This window comes from Geospiza fortis, unplaced genomic scaffold, assembly GCF_000277835.1.
Source record: "Geospiza fortis unplaced genomic scaffold, GeoFor_1.0 scaffold167, whole genome shotgun sequence".
NCBI lineage: Eukaryota > Metazoa > Chordata > Aves > Passeriformes > Thraupidae > Geospiza > Geospiza fortis.
Window position 1 is genome coordinate 4,708,876 of NW_005054355.1, and position 19,619 is coordinate 4,728,494.

General features: G+C 45.5%; 1 protein-coding gene across 1 annotated transcript; it reads left to right on the forward strand.

Moving 5' to 3' along the window:
- The first annotated feature begins 7,729 nt into the window (after nucleotides 1–7,729).
- Nucleotides 7,730–19,457, forward strand: CHRNB3 (cholinergic receptor nicotinic beta 3 subunit). The gene is made up of 6 exons (XM_005423591.2): nucleotides 7,730–7,847; nucleotides 10,912–11,063; nucleotides 12,117–12,161; nucleotides 16,682–16,791; nucleotides 17,016–17,898; nucleotides 19,198–19,457. Exons 1-6 carry the CDS (start codon nucleotides 7,805–7,807, stop codon nucleotides 19,330–19,332), a joined length of 1,368 nt encoding a protein of 455 aa, XP_005423648.1. The 5' UTR covers nucleotides 7,730–7,804; the 3' UTR covers nucleotides 19,333–19,457.
- Nucleotides 19,458–19,619: the final 162 nt, after the last annotated feature.

Sequence of the window (19,619 nt, forward strand, 5' to 3'; positions counted from 1 at the left end):
TAGGAAGTCCACCATGGACTTTTCTCAGCTTTGTGTGGAAGAGAGTTTCTGTGGCAGCCTCATTGTCTCAGACAGACTAAGCAGCATTGTTCTTTTGGAACAAAGTCATGAAGTCATATGTAGCTTCAGCTGCCAAGTGCTTGCTCATGATGTCACAATGGGAGATGAGCTCACAGTAGTGTGGCAGTCTCTACTGTTGCTGTCAGATCACAGTAAGGTAAAATCCAGTTACAATGATACATGGTTATTTACCTGACCGAGTAAGGTGCCTGATAGCATTCCTATGCAAATAGTCATCCCCATTACCCATAGAGGAATTAAACTCTGAATTAAACGCTGCAGTCTTTTTATTTCTCCTTCTGATTTCACTTATTATCATGTTGTTTGCACCTGATGTTAATGCATCAAGCTCTCTGGGCTTACTGAAAGCCTCAAAAAATTACAAACCATGTGAAACCAGGTGTATTAGCTGACTTGCATTGAAAATGAATGTGAAGAGTTTCCCCCATGCAGAGATGCAAGGATGATAATGTGGAGAAGAAGAACAGCAGCCCAGTTTGGTCTGAGGCAGTTAAAAGGTGGTTTTCAGCCTTTGGGAAGTTTAGTGGAGATGGCATTTGTTCTGTTAGCTCTATCAGGACCAGGCCAAGTTGTCTCCTGGCACTCTACCCTGTCATCTTGCTAGGGACTGGCCCTACACTTACCAACCTTCTGTTGGAGAACTGGACATCTTCCCAGCCCATTTCTCCTGCACCATGGGAGTAGTCTGCAAAGCATTTTGGCTGTTATCCCCTATGTTTCACTTCCTCCTAATATATACAAATTGTCAGACTCTGCTCCCAGTTCAGGGAGTTATTCCAACCCAACATCAGTTTACTAACAGGTGAAGTTACCTAAATACCTTTAGGTTAATTCTTCTGACTAGACACAGGGAGGTCATTAAAAGTTAGAGGAAATGGGATATTCTGATGTGATAGAAAAGGCAAAACTAGTTTTTGCATGTTTTATAAGTAATATCAATTATGCTTTCTAGTGAGGTGAAGATGTAAACATTTGGTTTTGTATTCAGCTTCTCTGTCTTGTAAGAAGCAAAACAAATGACAGATGTAAAAGATGTCATCCAGTAGAGACAGCGATTTAAGTATCAAAATCTTCCAGTTTGCTGTTTCATAATTTTAAAATTTGATGAACTTACACTGTTTTAAGGTATATGCACGGGTTATACCACATAATTACAAAATTATATCAAATAATTACAAAACCACTATTAGCAAATAATTACAGGACATTCTACTACCTAACATTACTTCCACATCACTTTTGTTATGATTATATATTGCCCAAAGGTTAATTTTTGCAAATTATATGAAAAGCATAGTCTGACTTCATTCAGAAACTGAATGAAGCATCTGGTGAAAGCATCTGGTATGCTATGCTGTGTTTACACTTATGTTTAACATCAATTGTTTCCATGGTTCCAGGCTAGTTGATATTACTGAGAACTGTTCTATTGAGGCTATAGGCTATCATGCGTGCATGCCAAACGCCTTTATTTCTTCTACACTTAGTACTCTCAGGCATGAAGTCTGATGGGGTTTTGTTTGTACATATTCATGAGCATGACATAGCAAGCAAATATCTAGAGGTAGACAACATGGAATTTTAAGCATATAGGTAGACATTCAAGAGGACTATAATGCTTCATATAATAAGTTATTATAGATAGAATATTCTGGAAGTTATGTGAAAGTTGGTTTCTAGGTCTACATTTAAGTGTACTATCTTTGTTTATGAATCAGTAAATAGAAGCCCAAAACATCACTGGTGTTCAAAATGATGGTCCTGCATATAGTGTCTTTGGTTCCTGTAAACCAAATGTTTACTACCTGTAAACATTTCTATCAAATCTTAAGAAACCTCTAGAAGGAATAAGTATTTTTCTTTATGAAGTATTTGGCAATAATCCCAACAATATAAGACTCAGCATGGCAAGCAGGCATCTCTGGATAGAAGGCTCGCATCCCAGTTCAAACTCTCAGGCAGGAGTCTTCAGAACAGCAGAGGGCTGATTGAGCCCTGCTGTGACACCCTAGAGAAGGACAGGTAGGAGTTGGCAGGTGGTATTACATGAATAACCCCTTGCAAAATCTCTCACCACTGTTTTCCCATGGAGAAGGTGGTTTTGTGATACTTTGACAGAGGTAAGGTCTGGTCTGTTGACTGGTCTGCTGCCAGAGCAGTTTCTAGTTTGTAGCCAGGGATGATCTGAAATAAAATGCATGCACATCATAGGACCCTGAGTTTTGTGAGGCTGAATATGGCTGAGACAATTAGTGCTGCTGCATTTTTTGTAAGAATAGAATAGCTTCTAACAGCACCACAACAGCATACAGTAAAGACACAGAGAAGTATTGGCTTCCAAACATTTCTAATGAAACATGATAATTGCTTTCATCTTTTAGACAGTCCAGAATTATTACCTCTGTCAAGATACATTTCTAAAGCTAAAAAAAAAATCCCCCTTATTTGGATTGCGTGGACTATGTGGGCCCACAGGACAACCATCTGAGTTGACTCAGAAAATGATCATAAAGAGCAAATGCCCTCAAATGCAGGCGGGAACAGAGCTTGTAGAGTTCATCTGATTTCTGACAAAGCATTTAATTTTGCTATATCTTCAAGGGAGCCCCTCATCCTCCCATGCCAGATGGAGCAGCTCCAAAAAGAAGATTTGTCAGCTACCACCATTCTGCCTGTGTACTGGAGCTGTCACATTCAAAGAGAAGTGTATGAAATGGACAAAGCTGTGCAAGGAGTCATACAGCTTATTGAGGCCATGGGATGTGGCAGGAATTGCCCTTTAAATTTTATGATTGCCTTGGGGATAAAAAGCCTGTATTCGATCAGAATGAGAAAGCAGAACCTCTTGTCATAGAGCACTGCATGTGATGGGATAAAGTCTTCTAGACAGCAGGTGTAACCATTGAAAATGAGGCTGAGAGGCTCATGCAGTTAGGCATGAACCAAGTTCCTCTGTCATTTCTGAAGCAGTTGTTGTTAAAGCAGATCTTTCTCTGACATCTTGCAATGTCTTGATCCTTGCTAGGATCCTTTCAGGATCTAGGAAGATCCTGAAATCTTCCAAGCCTTGATATCTGAACTGCAAGTCCATGCTGCTGCAGATAAAATTTGAGCTGCGGGAAGCATTTATGAAAGCAGAGACGAGCTTGAAGAAATGGAAAGAAAAGCTGAGAAAATTGCAGAGCTGAGCCACAGCTTTGTTTACAATCATTAACTCAGAACAAATGGATTTGAAAATTATCATATTCAAAGCTAGGTAGTGTCACCAAAATGCAGGAAGTGACCACAGTGCCACAAGACTCTCCTAAATGAGACCTCACGGTAAAGTTAGAACTGAAAAAGGAAAACAACTATTCTAATGCAGAAGGCGATGCATCACCTATTAGAAATATTAATGTGCATGCAGTGATGAAGAGACTCTGCACCTCCCAAAACCCGTGTCTCGCTCCGGGTGAAGCACTGGGAGGTTTTTACAGAGCAATGTGTAGCAGGCAGTGTGGACTCTGCACTGTCAGAAAGCACAGGGACACAGCTCCGTCTCAAGTTTGCATTCACATGGATGTAGTAGAAACGGGAAGGAGGGCAGGGAGGGCTTTCCTCATGGTAGCAAGGTGCCAAGGAAACCAAGGACTGAAACGACTCTTGTTCTGCAAAACCTTGTCCCTGTACGTGCAGAGCCTGATCACCGCCGAAACAACTGCGTGGGTGCAACTTTCGAGTTCAGTTCAGGCAGCCGCCTCAAGGGCTCTCCTCAGCCCTTTCTGAGCCGACTGCGCTGGCTGGTGCGTGCTCCTTGACTGACACAGAGAAAAACGCATACATTTCCATCCATGAGTTCCCAACACTTCACGTTACCCTGGTCTCCCAAACAGAGCTCCCGCAGGGTGTAACAAATACTGCAGCAGCCGTGTGCATTCCCTCGGCAGGGCTGGAGTCCCGGGAGCAGCCGGGCCCTGCGGCACGGCCTGCGCTGCCCGCGGCCTGCCACGGCGGGGAGCTGGGACTGCGGCCACGGCCCCGCAGAAAGGCTGGAGCGGGCCAGTGCCCCTCCGCTCGGCCTGAGCGAGGGGGGAAAAGGCGGAGGGCCAGGTGGAGGAGGAAAGTGACGACTGCGCTGAGAAACTGCGGTAGAAAAGGGTGTGTGGAGGAGGAGGGATGGATTAGAGGGGGAAAGGGCAGAAGGGAGAGACTGAATGCGGTTTGCTTGGTGGGACCGGTAAGCACGCCAAGAGAAAGAAGGAGGGTGTTTGGGGGGATAGGGAGCTGGAGGAGAGTGGACAGGATGTATGGACAGGTGGACTGTTGGCTCCAAACTGTTTCATCTGGCACATGGAAATGTTTGGTTCTGCAAAAATAACTGGTGAGCTGGCTAAAATAGCTCTGTTCTTGCCCAGTGAAAACACACGTTTTGAGAAGCTGCTAGGTGAGGAGAGGTGTCTGCTGCTGGCCAGAACTGAGATTAGAAAGAACCTGAGAAGTGTCAGGGCAAAGATGAGATTCTGGGAATTCTGCCCTTTCCCACCCCACTTTTTTCTTCAGAAACTCTCCCTCACCTCCTACAGGCAAGTGTTCATGACAAGACGGATTCAGCCCTCCCTTGGGAGCTTCCAGGAGCCTGGCTCCATCACAAGTCCGGGCATTCCAGGTGGGCCTTCTTTGGCTTCTGGCATGTCACCTACACAGACCAGGAAAGCTGAGATGTGTTTGGGAGGGAGAAGACATGTCTACCTAAAAGGTGTCTCTTGTTCCATAGTGCTGCCTTATCTCTCTTTTCTCCTGCCTGGAGCTGACAAACCTAGGGGTGCAGCAAACTCTACTTTGGCTCTGGGTTTTTTAAACAAAGCCTCACAGTTCTGGTTCAGAGCATCTCCCATCTATGTCCTTCCTCTTCACCATCCTTCTTACTTTAGTCCAGTTTCCCACCCTTGATTTCCAGACAGCACTGTCACTTTCCCCTGGAATCTGTGTTTTAACTGCATGGTGCCTTAAGGTAACATGGCTTAGGACTGTCCATCATAACCTTGAGTTTTCAGTTGCTGCTAGTATTAACCATGTGTGCTCAAAGTGATGGATTTGTGCCTCTAGGTAGATTTCTCTTTTTCTTGGCATTTTTGCTGCCTAGAGAGTGAGGCCCAGCTCCAGTGTTGCTTGTGTCTAGGCAGTGCCTGGCTCTTTGCAGCCCAGAATTGCAGCCTCGTATTAGTTACAAATCCCATGGAAACTGTGGAAAAGCAAAGACATTTTCTCAACAGAGAATAGCTATTCAGGCGCTGCCAAAGCAGAGTTCTGCCCAAGAATTAATTTGCTATCTCAGGGTAGATGCACCTTATGCTTCATGGCCTATTTGGCAAAACGGAGTATTCATGCCTACCTCCCTTTCCAAAATGTTGGAGTGCAGGGCTGCATGAAGACTTTTGAACAGAAAACAACAGGCAAACAGAATTTCTGTCTCTAACACTCTCCTCTGGCTGTCTGGTAACTCTGGAAGCCAATGACCAGGCAAACCTGGTCCTTACCTCTTGTCACTGTCTAGGTAGTGGGTGGGGGCAATGGTAATGCAACCATACTTCATATTTCCCTCTAAGCAACTATCATGTAGTAGCAAAAAGCCTAGTCCTGTAGGCAGATAATAAATTAACTCCATTGCCACAAGGCAGCATGTTAAATCCCTGTGAGAAACAAGTGTCTCTCATATTGTGTAACAGAACAATGCCTGAATGCAATCTCAGGCAGCAACTACAGTCACAGGTGTCATTAGGCAAAGGCTGGGGCTTGCGGTCATGAAGCTAAAGGATGGATGATCTGAGGGTGCTGAGTCCTGTACGGGACCACAAACATGGTGGAAAGTATGGGGTGATCTGCAGAGAGCATTTTAAAGTGGTAACCTTGTTGCAGAAAAATTTGTATCGGGCAGAATGATTTTGTTTAGACTCAGCTTTGTGGCAGTCTGTGGCGCTGTCTGTCCCCACCACTCTAGCCAAATGACTGCTGTTCTCTTGAAGACAGCATTAAAAAAAAGGAGCTTTCCTGTGTAGCTCAAGAAGTTGTGTGCTTGTGCCAGGTGTTGATCTAATAGGGAAACTGAGAAGTTACAGCAGCTGGTGTTGAAAGTACACTTCATTGAAGACGGTTTTTTGGTAGCACTCTTGTTTTTGCATGGCTTTCTGCGTCTGAGATGAGGAAAGGTGCAGAAGAAGCCAGCTGCTCCTCTAGTCCTGCTGGGTGACCAGGGACAGAACTGTGGAGCTAGGAAGGGCCCTTGCAGATTTCTTGTGTATAGTAGAGTAGCAGAAAAAGCAAACTCACTGAGTTGCTGCCGGTGGCCTGCCTGAGAGCTGGGGGTGTGGTAGGCTGCAAGGCCACAGAAGCATGAACTAGTTGATAGGACACTACAAGAATGTTACTTGCAGCAGCAATGTGACTTTGAACCACACTTAAATGGCAAATTTTTCATTACAGCAAGATGAATAATCTGGTAAGATTACAGCTGCCAGTTATCAGTCCTCTGTGAGGATGTTAGATAAGGCAAATCTGAATCACAAAACCTGACTGTACCAAAATCTGGACCACTGCCAGAAGTGTACCCTGTGTTGCTGAAAAAAACCCCATGCTTCCCATATAAAAGGCAGCAAGCAATTTAATAGCCAGTAAGAAATAATCAAAGCAGGAGGAGTTTTGGGCTTGGGGACAAGCTAAAAGAGTTTTGAATGCCTCTTCCGTGAACTCGAGAAGTTCAGGAGAAAACCTCCTCTTTCAAGAGATATGCCAAACTAACTCTCATTTGTTAGAAGAAAACAGAGAAGATCCTGATAATCCTTCAACCGAGGAGCGCCAGGGGGATGGGAAAAGAGGAACCTGCATCCCTTTTGATTATCAGCAATTTCTGGTGATTACTACCAATTTCTGGTGGTTTCTGGAAGGAGCCTTGTGTGAGGTATCACTGCGAGGGACTGACAGAGGTCTGACTACAGAGAAACTGGCTAAATAATCCTCACTCCCATTGCTAAACACAAGACCCCAGGGCAGCATTCTCTGTTAAGCTGTGCCAGTGCTTAACAGTACTGTGCAAGCACTTCTGTGCTGCTGCCTGTGATGTTTTATGTATGAGATATAAATTTAGAAATCAGCATTGTTTTTCCACTTACTTCTTACCCCAAATCAATTTTATAGCTCCATATTTGTATGGAATATAAAAGCTCTACACTTTTATATTCCATTTCACGTGTAGCATGGAATAAGCTAAGTTAAGTCCGTAGGGAGTCTGCCTCTACAACTGATACAGCTGGAACAAACAGATAATCTTTAAGGCATCTGATTTATCTTTGGGTCTGAACTGCGGCCCGTTTTTTTTTTTTTTCCCAGCTGTAATCAGCAGTAGCACAAAATATATTTTTCCTCCTTAAAAGACTTTCCTCTCGCATACTCCTAGACCGCAGTGCTTGTAGCCATGTAAATTCTGCCACAAGGAGATCAGTCAGAGTTTAGGACCCAGAGCCTTGTTTAAGGCTTACGGGATATGACAGCTGACTGAAAATCAATGAAGTGTGATGTACCAAGCGTCATAATGAGGGCAAGATAAGGCAAGGAAGGTGCTGCCTTGCCTTGCCGACTCAACTGCCTACTTCGATTTTTAACTAGATTGTTTGAGTCCCCTGCAAAGATGAGACCGATTTGCTAATGAAAACAGAAGATCAGATTTAAAGGAAAAGCCACGGTGGTGCCCATGCTTTGCCTAGTGCTCACTGTGCTGTGTCTGAGCCGCTCAGGTAGGTGTGATTTCTTCCTCTTCTTCTTCTTCTTCCAAGCTGAGCTGCAGGTGTTCAAGTTTTTTTTTCTGTTGGCCGGTTAGCTGCTGCTTTCTGGAATACGGTGCATGCTGGCTTCCCTTGGTCATCCTTTAAACACCGTGTGAGTAGCAGAAGAGGGTTGTATCAGTTGCTGCCTTTGTGTTGCAACCATGGTCAGTTTGACAACTAGGTTTTAATAACTGGTGGTGGGGCAATTACTGGCTAGAAATTAACAAAAAATCCTAAGCTTGACTTCTAGCTGCTAAAGGGAATTAAGGGAGAATTTCTGTCGCCAAGAGAAAACCTGAGATGCTTCAGGTAAACTGATAAAAAGTTAAGTGTCTTGTTTGTACTTATTGGGGTGTTTTGCACATTTGTTTAGCAGACTTTCTGCCCCAGAACTCCTGTCCTGCACCTGGGGAACTGCTACTTGGGCAGATCACAGAGAGAGACAGGAAACTGGGGAAGTGGGGAGATGGCAGACAGTGCTTGAATACTTGAATGCATGTTAACCTGCCGGGGAGCTCCCCAGGTTTTGCCTCTCAGTCCATCATATGGTAGATTCAGGGATGTATCTGTCCTATGACTGCTTCTCTTCTTTTTTTCAAAGGCAGTACTACTTTGTTCAATATTTTCTCCATGGGTTTATCTAGCTTAACCATAAAGTGGGGCTTGGTCAAAGGAACTGTTAGGCTATTTTCCCACATAATATTTCTTATTTCTCATTAATAACTTCTGCTTTTAAACTGTCTTTGTGCAAGTACTGAGGCTGTCTTAAAAAGGCAGCAATCTTCTTCCTTCTTTCTTCCCTGTGAGACTCCTCAAGTATTTTTCACTTTTTTGTGGCTTCCTCAGCAGATGAGATTCAACATATCCAGCCCCAAACCCAGCTTTACCACCTGTCTTCTATACCCCCTTGGAGCATTAGGTACCTGAATTTTATGTGAGATGTGGGCTGTAAAATGGCACCGTTTTCTTTTGGGGGGGGAGTCATACATACCCGCGGACACAGAGGGTGTGTGGCTGCATATATGTGTGCAGAATGTCATACTCAAGTGAAAACAGAGCACTGTATTCTGACAGTAAGACAGAGCTGGTTTTGATTGTGCATATTTTGGGGTTATGGATTTTTCTATTCACGGGCTTTTCTGTTAAATTTCTTGTTTTTAACAACCATACACCCCTATGAATCTCCTAAAGGGAAAGCAAAATGTCTAGGAGATAGAGGCTCTGCAAAGACTCTTGCAGTCAAGGGGTTGGACCTCTGAGGCTGTGAGTAGTGAGGGGGGAGAAATGTGTTCTTTCTCTTCCTTTGCTTGCAGATGCAATACTCATCTGCCATGTTTGGGCAACCAATCTAGTTTCCTAGAACAGATCGCAGACTCTGTCCATTATTTGCTGTGGAGGAGCTAGGGTCAGCTCTGCCATGAGAATAAACCCTGGAACAAGCAGAAGGGGCATTTCTGGAAATAGCAGACCTGGGCTTGTGACAAAGTGACAAGACAATGTGGCCCTATAGAGGACCGCTGTAAACTGTGCTGACAGCTTCATCAGCTATGCCTGGCTCTGGGATGGAACAGGTAGAAATGAGTGTGAAAGGTCCCTCTGATCAGGCAGCCTCTGCCTGCCCAGGGCTTGGTAACCCCACCTGACCTGTATTTCAGATGCAGAGGACAAACACAGCTTGTGCTAGAACATCTGACAGTAAAGTTGTTATTTTGTGAGTGCAAGCACTAGGTTTCAGAGTTTATAGCTCCTTCAAAGAGGAATAGTATCTTGCTCTGTCTGGAAGTGGGGATGACAGTGTTGCTTGTACCTTGTACTATCCTTAGAGAATCCAGAGAGCATTAAAGAATGGTTTTGTCCCATGGAAAACTGTTGTGAGATCAGGTTTTTGATTTGGGCAGTTCTTCAGCTGTGTTGCTTGCTGTGGGTGTAGCCCTGTCTGCAGCCTCAGACAGACCCTGACCAAGGTGGAGGAGGCTGCGCAGCCTGTCATGCTCAGATGGGCAGCAGCTGCTGGGGAAGGGGACGTGGGCAGAGATAGTGGTCTGTGGTCACTTCCTTTCCTCCATGTAGAGGCAGCGCATGATCGTCTGCCTCCAGTTTTCTCTCTGGAAGGGCTGCTGTGTTTGAATGCCCTTTTTCTCCATGTTGTACAGGGACCCTTCTGGGGGCTGCCTTAACTCTGATATTTGATGCACATGATGTGTGAGCATATTGACTGTGCCCTCTAGGGTTCTCCCACTGTCAGATCCTGGCACTGCAGATCCATGGGCCTGCAGGCCCCGCTCACACCTACTGCTTGGCAATCCAGGCACAGATGTTCTGCTCATCCTGGGGCTGTCAAGGCACAAGCTGGGCCCTGGACAGTGTCCTGTGAGGTCCCTTTTGACTGCTGACACAACAATATTGGCTGTGATCCCTGTTGTGTGGGGCCAGTCTTTTTTCCTCTGTGGTGGCTTTGAGGAGAGATAAGATCCTTCTCATCCTTGGTTGCTGTGTATGTGCACAAGGGAAGAGATGGAGATCATGTCAGAACCTCAACATCACAGGGAGTGGGCTGAAGTTTGGGAAAGGATGGATGGTCTGCCCTTCCCCCTTCATGATAGCAAGTAGAAGGGGGAGAATGGTGTCAGTGATTGTGGGAGTCACAAGTCATGCAGGTACAGGCCATGATGTCTCTGTGCTTGCCTGGCAGATCTAGTTCTGACTGCATCATCCAGCTCCTACTGCTGCCCGATGGGCTCTTTTTGCTTTGGCAAAAAGTCCATAGAAAACATAAACCTGGTACAAAGTCATCACTGCTCTGATGATTTTTTTTAATGTGAGTTGGGCTTGGGCTATCATGCCTTTCCATTCACTTGCCCTGGTTCTACTGAGAGTCTGTGCATCTGAATTCCTGCAGAATTTGCTGTACAAGACAAGACCTGCGTAGAGGTGAATTTTCCTCACATCATTGCTCTGTTTCACATTTTCAGGTCATGGCATTCTCCATGTCTGCTTTCTGGCAATGCCTTCACTCTGTGTTGCTCTCTTCCAGATGTGAATGCCTTCAGTTCAGTTGCTGAAAATGAGGATGCGCTCCTCAAGCACTTATTTGAAGGCTATCAGAAATGGGTCCGCCCTGTGGAAAACTCCAACGACACCATCAAAGTCCTTTTTGGGTTAAAGATATCACAGCTCGTGGATGTGGTAAGTGTTGTGTTAGTAAAGCACCACTTTTATAGATAGTTATGCCTCCACCTGGGAGGACTGGTAATGTAATTAGCTTTTGCCTCCTGACCCAAGAAATGCACAGTGATGGTTGGGCAGCAAAACACTGAGCATGAAATGCAGCTGGTGATACAACCTTCTCCCCGCCCCGTTCCCCTCCACCCACAGCATGGACTGTAGGACTCATTTGTTTTGAAGGAAACCTGAAGGTCCTTTTTTCCCTATTGTTCTTAGGGAATATGGCCTAATTTCCGTAAGGTTTTGATCAAACAACCCATGCCAGACAGTTCTTGACATCTATGTTGCAATTTAATGACAGGACATCTACAGGAGAGGACTGAGGAAGAGTAAGAGCTGGCTGGATGTTACTCATTCCAAGCAAGCTAGCATTAATGCCAAAGATAGTTCAAGTCTTAACCCAGCTGGTCACTAAGATAAAACTCTAGAGGCAACATAGCTAATCCTGTGTTTCTTCCCTTGTGGAAATTTTCCCTTCTCTTTCTGCTGCAGTGCACGGTGGAATTTGCACAATGCCCAGAGGTACCCACACAAGAGTGTGCTCCTTACATCCCCCAGCCCCTGGTAACGTCCCCTTGTGCTGTGGAAGGCACACTCTAATTTTATGCTTTATTTATGTATTTAGGACAATGTTTCAGCTTGTATCTTCCCAAACTCCCTCCAGGCTGAGCAGTGTGGGGAGATGAGCCATCCTATGAGCCCACAAGCATATGTGACCTGATACCACTTGCTGTCTGAGCCCTGGCTGCATCCTGGGTCTTTGGCATATGATTCCTTTGAGCTCCTGTGAAATACCAGACCTCAGTTTTCCAGCCTCAGAGGCTCCCAAAGATAGCAGGGACAGCACCTAGAAAGTCAGTCGCTTTCCCTCAGTGGTGACTGAAGAGCTCAAGCCCAAGGGGAAACAGGACCATAGGGATCTCCTCATCTTGGCGCAGGGTTGGACTCAGCAGGTTGGATCTGTTTCTAATGGCTGCTTTGGTATTACAATCCTCTCTCCCTGTCTCACTCTAGGATGAGAAGAATCAGCTGATGACAACCAACGTGTGGCTGAAACAGGTAAATTAGACCACATCAGACCCCATGGGAACTGCTGAGCTGAGTAGCCATCTCAGTTTGCTGCCCACTGTGCCATCCATCCCATTTCATGATGCTGAGTGGCCAGCACCAAGATACCTAACCTGAAGTTTTTCTTCACTCTTCTCCCTTCAGCCTATGTATAGAGACGGAAAGGCAGGCGAGTAGGCCTTTAGGACATAGGGTACCCTCTTCTGACCTGCACCCCAGCTGTGTGCTCAAGCCAGTATTTATTTCAGGGAAGCAGCACAGCTGGTATGGCAGTGGCTGTCCCTGGGATGTTGTATGTGCCCTGAGGGACTGTCCTGTCTCATACTTAGAGGTCACACAAGTATTGTCTCCCTTGTCTGAGCCAAGAGTGGTGCCTCGGATAGATTTCTTCATTGCTCAGCATATGTAAAGAGAAAGAAGAGGCCAGTATGTTACACACACGCACACACACCCCACAGACCTTTTCCCATTAAAAGCTGTAGCAAATTGATCAGATCTCTATCATAATTGCTTCTGGAACAGATGGTGATTTTACAAATGATGGAAAGGTGCAAGTTGAACTGTTAAGTCTCCTTTCTTCTTCACTCCTGAAGAACACTGTTTTTGGTTTAGGTTACATTGCAGCAGTTTATTGACCTTGTGACAATTATTTTAAGTCTCTCGGCCTTGTGAGTATCTGTAAAGATGTCAGCTGATCCTGGGCAGAGGACATAAAAAACAAACCGTACTTGAAATCATGCCATGAGGAAAGGTTCTTGGGGGTCACTGGGCTGGTGGATGAGAAATGTGACTCAATTTTTGTCTCAGTCTGGGTACTGTACTACTGCAGTGAGTGTGAGATTCTGGCTGGAGCAAGACCCCTAAAACCAATATGGATATTGCATGTAAAGATGATCTCTCCCTTGAAGAGGGAGAAACTCAGCCTTTCCCTCACTGTGGGGAAGACAGGATTTTCCCCTTTTGCTGGAGAAATTTCTCTCTGGTCCAAATACAACTGCTGGGAACCTGCCCTGAATTATCTGCAGTATTATGATTTCCCCACCTTTAGCTGCAATTATAGAGCCCCTTTTGTGCACAAGGCCACATCTTGTCTCTCTTTGAGTATCCACTTGGGCAGACAGCAGAACTCATCGGCCCTCATCTGTCCTCTCCCCTTTCCAACCCACTCTCCTGCAGGCTGTAGCACCCACCTTCACCTGCAGGTCCAAGCCCTGTGCACTGTAGACACACTGATTTCTCTGGAAGCCTTTGGAATCCTCAGATTTCAGCTAGGGCAGCTCAGGGAAACCCAGGACTGTGATTTCCCAGAGTTGGGCTCTCTGGAGTTGTTACCATTTCTAATACCACTTCTCCATCTAATGAGCTGAGAGCATCAAGACCCAAGGTAATGCACAGGGAGTGGAAAATGAGGCGCTGGCTGTGGTTTTCACATGTATAAGTGCCCTCAGGAGCTCAGGGTGAGCACTAAATACCTGTGCCTGACCCAGCTGTCCTGCTGTGGAAGTTGTGTGTTCATGTAGGCCCAGCTCCCTCAGTTTTCCCTTGTAAGAGGGATGATCCAGTCCCCGCATCATCTTTGTTACCCTCTGCTGGACTTGGCTTTGTCCATGTTTTCTCTGTCCTGAGGGGCCCAGAACTGGACACAGAGCTCCAGATCTGCCTCACTAGATGTGCTGAGTAGAACTCCAGATGTACTGAGCAGAGGGACAGGATCACCTCCCTTGACCTCCTGGCAATGCTCTCCCTAATGCACTCCCGGATCCTGCTGGCCTTCTTGGCCCCCAGGACACACTGCTGGCTCATGGACAGCTTGTTGTCCACCAGGACCCCCAGGTGCTTCTCCACAGAGCTGCTTCCCAGCAGGTCACCCCCAGCCTGGGCTGGTGACTGTGGTTGTTCTTCCCCAGGTGCAGGATCCTAGACTTGCCTTTGTTGAATTTCAGATGTTTCTTCTCCTCCCATTCCTCCAGCTTGTCAAGGTCCACTGTGGTTGTTCTTCCCCAGGTGCAGGATCCTAGACTTGCCTTTGTTGAATTTCAGATGTTTCTTCTCCTCCCATTCCTCCAGCTTGTCAAGGTCCGTCTGAAGGGCTGCACGTCCCTCTGGGGTATTGACCACTCCTCTGAACTTTGTGTCATGCTGAGAAGGCATCTGTGCCTTCATCCAAGTCATTGGTGAATAAGTTAAACAACACTGGGCCCAGTATGGAACCCTGGGGGACACCACCAGTGACACTGATTACTAGCTCTTTGGGATCTGCCATTCTGCCAGGTCTCAACCTACCTCACTGTTCACTCATCTAGTCCAAACATCCTGAGTTTGCCTACAAGAATGTTCTGAGAGAGACAGTGTTGAAAGCCTTGCTGTAATCAAGGTAGACAATATCCAGTGCTCTCTCTTGTCCATCCAGGGAGTTGTTTAATCACAGAGAGCAATTAGGTTGGTCAAGCATGATTTACTGTTAGTGAATCCATGCTGATTTCTGCTGATCACCTTCATAATTTCTCAGCAAGAGTCTTAATTTTCTTGGACAAGCAAACCTAAAACACAAGCATTTTCTTTTTCTTTTTTTGTTAACCTCAAACATCCTGGTGCTCAAGATGGTGGGATTTGATACACAAGCGGGCTGACACACAAGGTTCAGAGAAGCCTTTAGTGGTTGCTGAGAAAGTGTCTGGATTCAGGCAAGCTATGACCCCCTGCTAGCAAGGGTCAGGAATCTGAGTCTCGTGTTTTTTGTTCCACTAGCAGTGGGTTAAACTCTTCAATGACAGCACAGAAATGGAAATTTGGTAGAACTGGAGGAAGAGAGAGCGATTGCAATGTCTGGAGCAGCTTGGAAAAATGGAGAAGAGTGGAAAGAGCCTTATGCATCTGATGCTATGGTTTGTGTCAGCACAGCCCACAGGGAGATTCCTGTTTTAAACTGCTCATCTTCCAAGTCTGCACTCAACCTATTTTCTGCTCTAGTAAGAAGAAACAACCATTTGCCTTGCAGACACGAAAGAGCACTTTAGCTGGGAGAGAAATCAATGCAGAGTAGGGAGAAAGTGAGGAGTGTTGCAAATGGAGCAAATCGCCCAGGCCAAGAGGCTGCTCCAGTTCAACTCCAGAGGGATGATTCTATCTCCAGGTGGCTCACAGGGTATTTGCTGCTCTTGCGTTAGGAGGCTACAAGATGACTGTGTTGGTTGCTGCTAGGCCCTGACCATCCCCTTGCATGATGTATGTTTCCAGCCTAAGCCCCCTTGTACCTATTACAGGAAGTGTCCAGGACATAGGTGAGACTGTGACCACTTAACAGCCTAGGCTTCTGGAGACATCTGTTAGAAAACCATCTTCAGAGAAAAGATCATGCTAAAAGTGGTGTACTCTGTCCCTGATTCTGAGGCTATGAGCAGCAATGGCCCCTCCTCTCTTTCCACACCTGAACAATAACAAATCTCTCTAGTATAGCTGTGAAAAGCGTGTGGAGTCAAAGAAATAAGAAGGGAACCATATGGAGAATTAATAGATAATATTGCTTTTTTGGTTCATCTTTAAGTCACGGAGGAAATGACTGGCACCAGCCCAGTGAAGGCTGAGACCTCTGCATCCCTGGAGATCTCTTAGTGCTGCAGCTTAATGGAAACTGGTTCATCTTCCACTTCTTGGTATTGACCACAGTCTTCAGCTCTTGTATGACATTGCTGCTATTTCTGTGGGCAAATAAATATCCTCATCAATAATGAACAAGGATCAGAGAGCTGATTTTCCATTGCCTTTCTGTGGAAATCTCCAGGTTGTTGGAGCCACTTTGTTATGACATCTCTATCTGAAAATCCAAAAAAAGAGACAAAGTTATTCTAGAGTTCAACGTGATGAAAATGGAGAGGATTCTCCCTGCTTTTGTAACCAAATACTTTACAATAACATCATATTATTTTTTCTGCAACAGTCTGCAGGTCTTTCTGATGAAAGACCAATTTTTTTTTTTTTGCAAGGATGGTGTACAGATATTAGGTGTTGTATTCCATTTACTGAAAAAGCCAGGTCTCCACTGAAAAGTGAATTAAGGCCACCTCTTAGTCATTTGAGTGCTAGTACCCACATCACCTAGGGTCCTTGGGGTCTTCCATGGGGTTTGTGCCAACCAAAACCAGCTTGGGCTGGTTCTCAGAAGGAAGGAAAGCTGCTGCACTAAAAGGAAGTGTCTCCTTCATTCTAGACTACTCTCAGGTGGGCTGTGCAGGGTGCTGAGTGAAGTGAGAGTCAAGTGCTCTCCAGGAGTGCTGGCTTTGAGGTTGCTAGCCTAGGGATGGGTTCTTGGGTCTCACCTGTGTCTGGAGGAGCAGAGCCTGTGGGGATCAACACCTCCCAGCCATGCCTGTCTCGTACCCTCTCTGCAGCTGAGCAGCCTCATAGCAGGTTCTGCCTGCTGTGCTGTGCGTGCAGTTGTTGAGGCACATGCGGGGCTGAGGAAAGAGGCTGCTGCTTATGAGTGGGCAGAGAACTCTGCTGTTTTGTTATAGGAATGGATCGACCACAAGCTCTCTTGGAATCCAGATCAATATGGTGGGATCACTGCTATCCGGGTCCCCTCTGAGTCTCTGTGGCTTCCTGACATAGTTTTGTTTGAAAAGTAAGTAGTGTGGCTCCTTGTTTTGGGCTTGGGCCAGAGCTTGGGCAAGGCATGTCAGCTACTGTGAGGCTTGTGTGTGCTGTCAGAAGGCTGCTTCTTTAGGCTGTGTGAATGTTGTGCACCTTGTGCTTCAGGTGAGGGATAGAAAACAGAGCTGAAATGGGGTACGACTGGGGCAAACATAGTCCTGAACTTGGTACTGTTTCTTCCTGTCCAACTTCCAGTGCTGATGGACGTTTTGAGGGATCCCTGATGACCAAAGCCGTAGTGAAGTACAATGGAGTGGTGACCTGGACACCACCGGCCAGTTATAAGAGCTCCTGCACAATGGATGTGACCTTCTTCCCCTTCGACAGGCAGAACTGCTCCATGAAGTTTGGGTCGTGGACCTATGATGGCAATATGGTGGACTTGATTTTAGTGGATGAAAATGTAGACAGGAAAGACTTCTTTGATAATGGGGAGTGGGAGATCTTAAACGCCAAAGGTATGAAAGGCAACAGGAAGGATGGGCTGTACTCTTACCCATTTGTCACTTACTCCTTTGTATTGAGGCGCCTTCCATTATTTTACACTCTTTTCTTAATAATCCCTTGCCTGGGATTGTCTTTTCTAACTGTCCTGGTGTTTTACCTACCTTCAGATGAAGGTGAAAAGCTTTCATTGTCAACGTCAGTTCTAGTCTCCCTCACTGTTTTCCTTTTAGTGATTGAGGAAATAATCCCTTCTTCTTCCAAAGTCATCCCTCTGATCGGTGAGTATCTGCTCTTTATCATGATTTTTGTGACCCTCTCTATCATCGTGACTGTGTTTGTTATCAATGTCCACCACCGATCCTCAGCAACTTACCATCCCATGGCACCCTGGGTCAAAAGGCTCTTTCTCCAGAAGTTGCCTCGTCTGCTCTGCATGAGGGCCCATGTAGATCGCTACTCATTCTCAGAGACTGAAGAAAAGGGAGCTACCTCGAAATCAAAGTTTCTGGGGAAGCAGAAATACAAGCAAGCAAAAGACGGAGAAAAAATTGTTATTGCCTTTCTGGAAAAGGCAGCAGACTCCATTCGGTACATTTCCAGGCATGTTAAAAAGGAGCATTTCATCAGACAGGTAGGTGGAGGGAGGGCAAGGAGGGAATCACACTTTCCTTTGTAGCAATGGCTTCCAAGCGCTTTCCTTTTCTTCATGCTTTTCCTTTTGCCTCTTCTTCCTGCTCTCCTCTGAGACATATTCTTCCTCAGACCTTGATAAATGTTTTTTGAGACAACCCATAGCTTCAAGGAGAAGCATATTGTTCTGTGAGTCCCTGCTCTTTGCAGATGCAAGAGACTCTAGGAGCCTCTCCTGGAGGAATTCCTGGTTTGGGTTTACTTGAATAACCTTGTCCTGTGTAAGTTTGGGATACACACAAATCTGGAAGCCTCTAAACTCATGTGCTCAAAAAAGTAAGTTTTACGCTCACAGGCAAGCTCTATGGCGTTTGCCAGGTGTCAGTCCTGGCCTCCTAACACATACTGTGCATTGCATAGTTGCTCTTTTTTGAGTGAAGATCTTCTAGATTTTCACTAACACCTGTTTAGATTAGTTCCCAACTACTATCCTTCACCTCTCAATGAGCCTCCTGGCTTTTAAAATAGCAAATTACTGTGTTTGCAAGCAATGAATCTCATACAAGGGTAGGACAGTAGAGCAATGCAGCTGGCAGCATTTGGAAAAACGTCTGTTTGCATCCTCCTAGCAAGAGCTAGGGCTTTGTTTAAACTGTGCTGAGAGGACTACAGCAGAAAGAAGAACAGTAAATAAACATATAGTATGTGAACACATACTGTCCATGACTAATACCTGTTTGAAGCTTAAATAATTTTAATAAAAAGGTTCCTTAAATCACCTTAATAAATGGCACTTTTCTGTATGCATAGTTGTGCCAGCACTCACCATTCAAAATTCCCTTCCTGAGTGTACCCAATCTGAGTCAACAACTCACTTAAGCAAACACAAGTAAATCGAACTGCTTGTACTGGAATCAATGTCTGTGTCCAAGTGCTGTGCCCGAGCTTCATCCTGGCATTTACAGGGAGATGCAGATCTCACTGTAAGAAGTCCAGTTCACTAGAAAGCCATCCTCAAGGCTAAGTCTGTAAATTTTCCTATATGCACTTAGCTAAAAGCTTTTGTGCAGACTGAGGGAGTCTCTTGACCATGTGCATAGAACCATGGAATTGCTTTGGGGGTTTGAGTGATTTGCAGCCATGAATGTTAAAAATGTGATCTCTGTTAGTTTTAGGCTACCATGTACTACAGACGTCTAATTTTAAAACCAGATTTGGGGAGCTGAAATGTATGTAGCAGTATCAACACAGTACAAGGCACTGTTCCTATTTATGTTTATCCTCCCTCTGTCCTTCCCAGGTTGTACAAGACTGGAAGTTTGTAGCTCAAGTCCTGGATCGGATCTTCCTGTGGTTATTTCTGGTGGTGTCAGTGACGGGTTCAGTTCTCATCTTTACCCCTGCATTACGGATGTGGTTGAACAACACTTTGTAGAAAACAGTCCCTCAGTAACATACAACAAGTACGGTGCCAAGGGACAGTGGTGCCTTGGAGCTTGGTCTCTGCTGTACAAGAGGGGAAGCAGCAGCAAGAATGAGGGAAAGTGATGGTAACAGTGGGCATTTATTAGTAGTGTTTTCAATCTTAATAATAACTCTACCAGTTACAGATTTTGCTGAAATCAGAGAAGAGCTTGGTGCACAGCCAAGGCCTAAAGTGAACTGGGGTTGCACAACTGGGTTATTATTTTATTGTTAGCTTGGTTGTATTGCTGTAAAAGC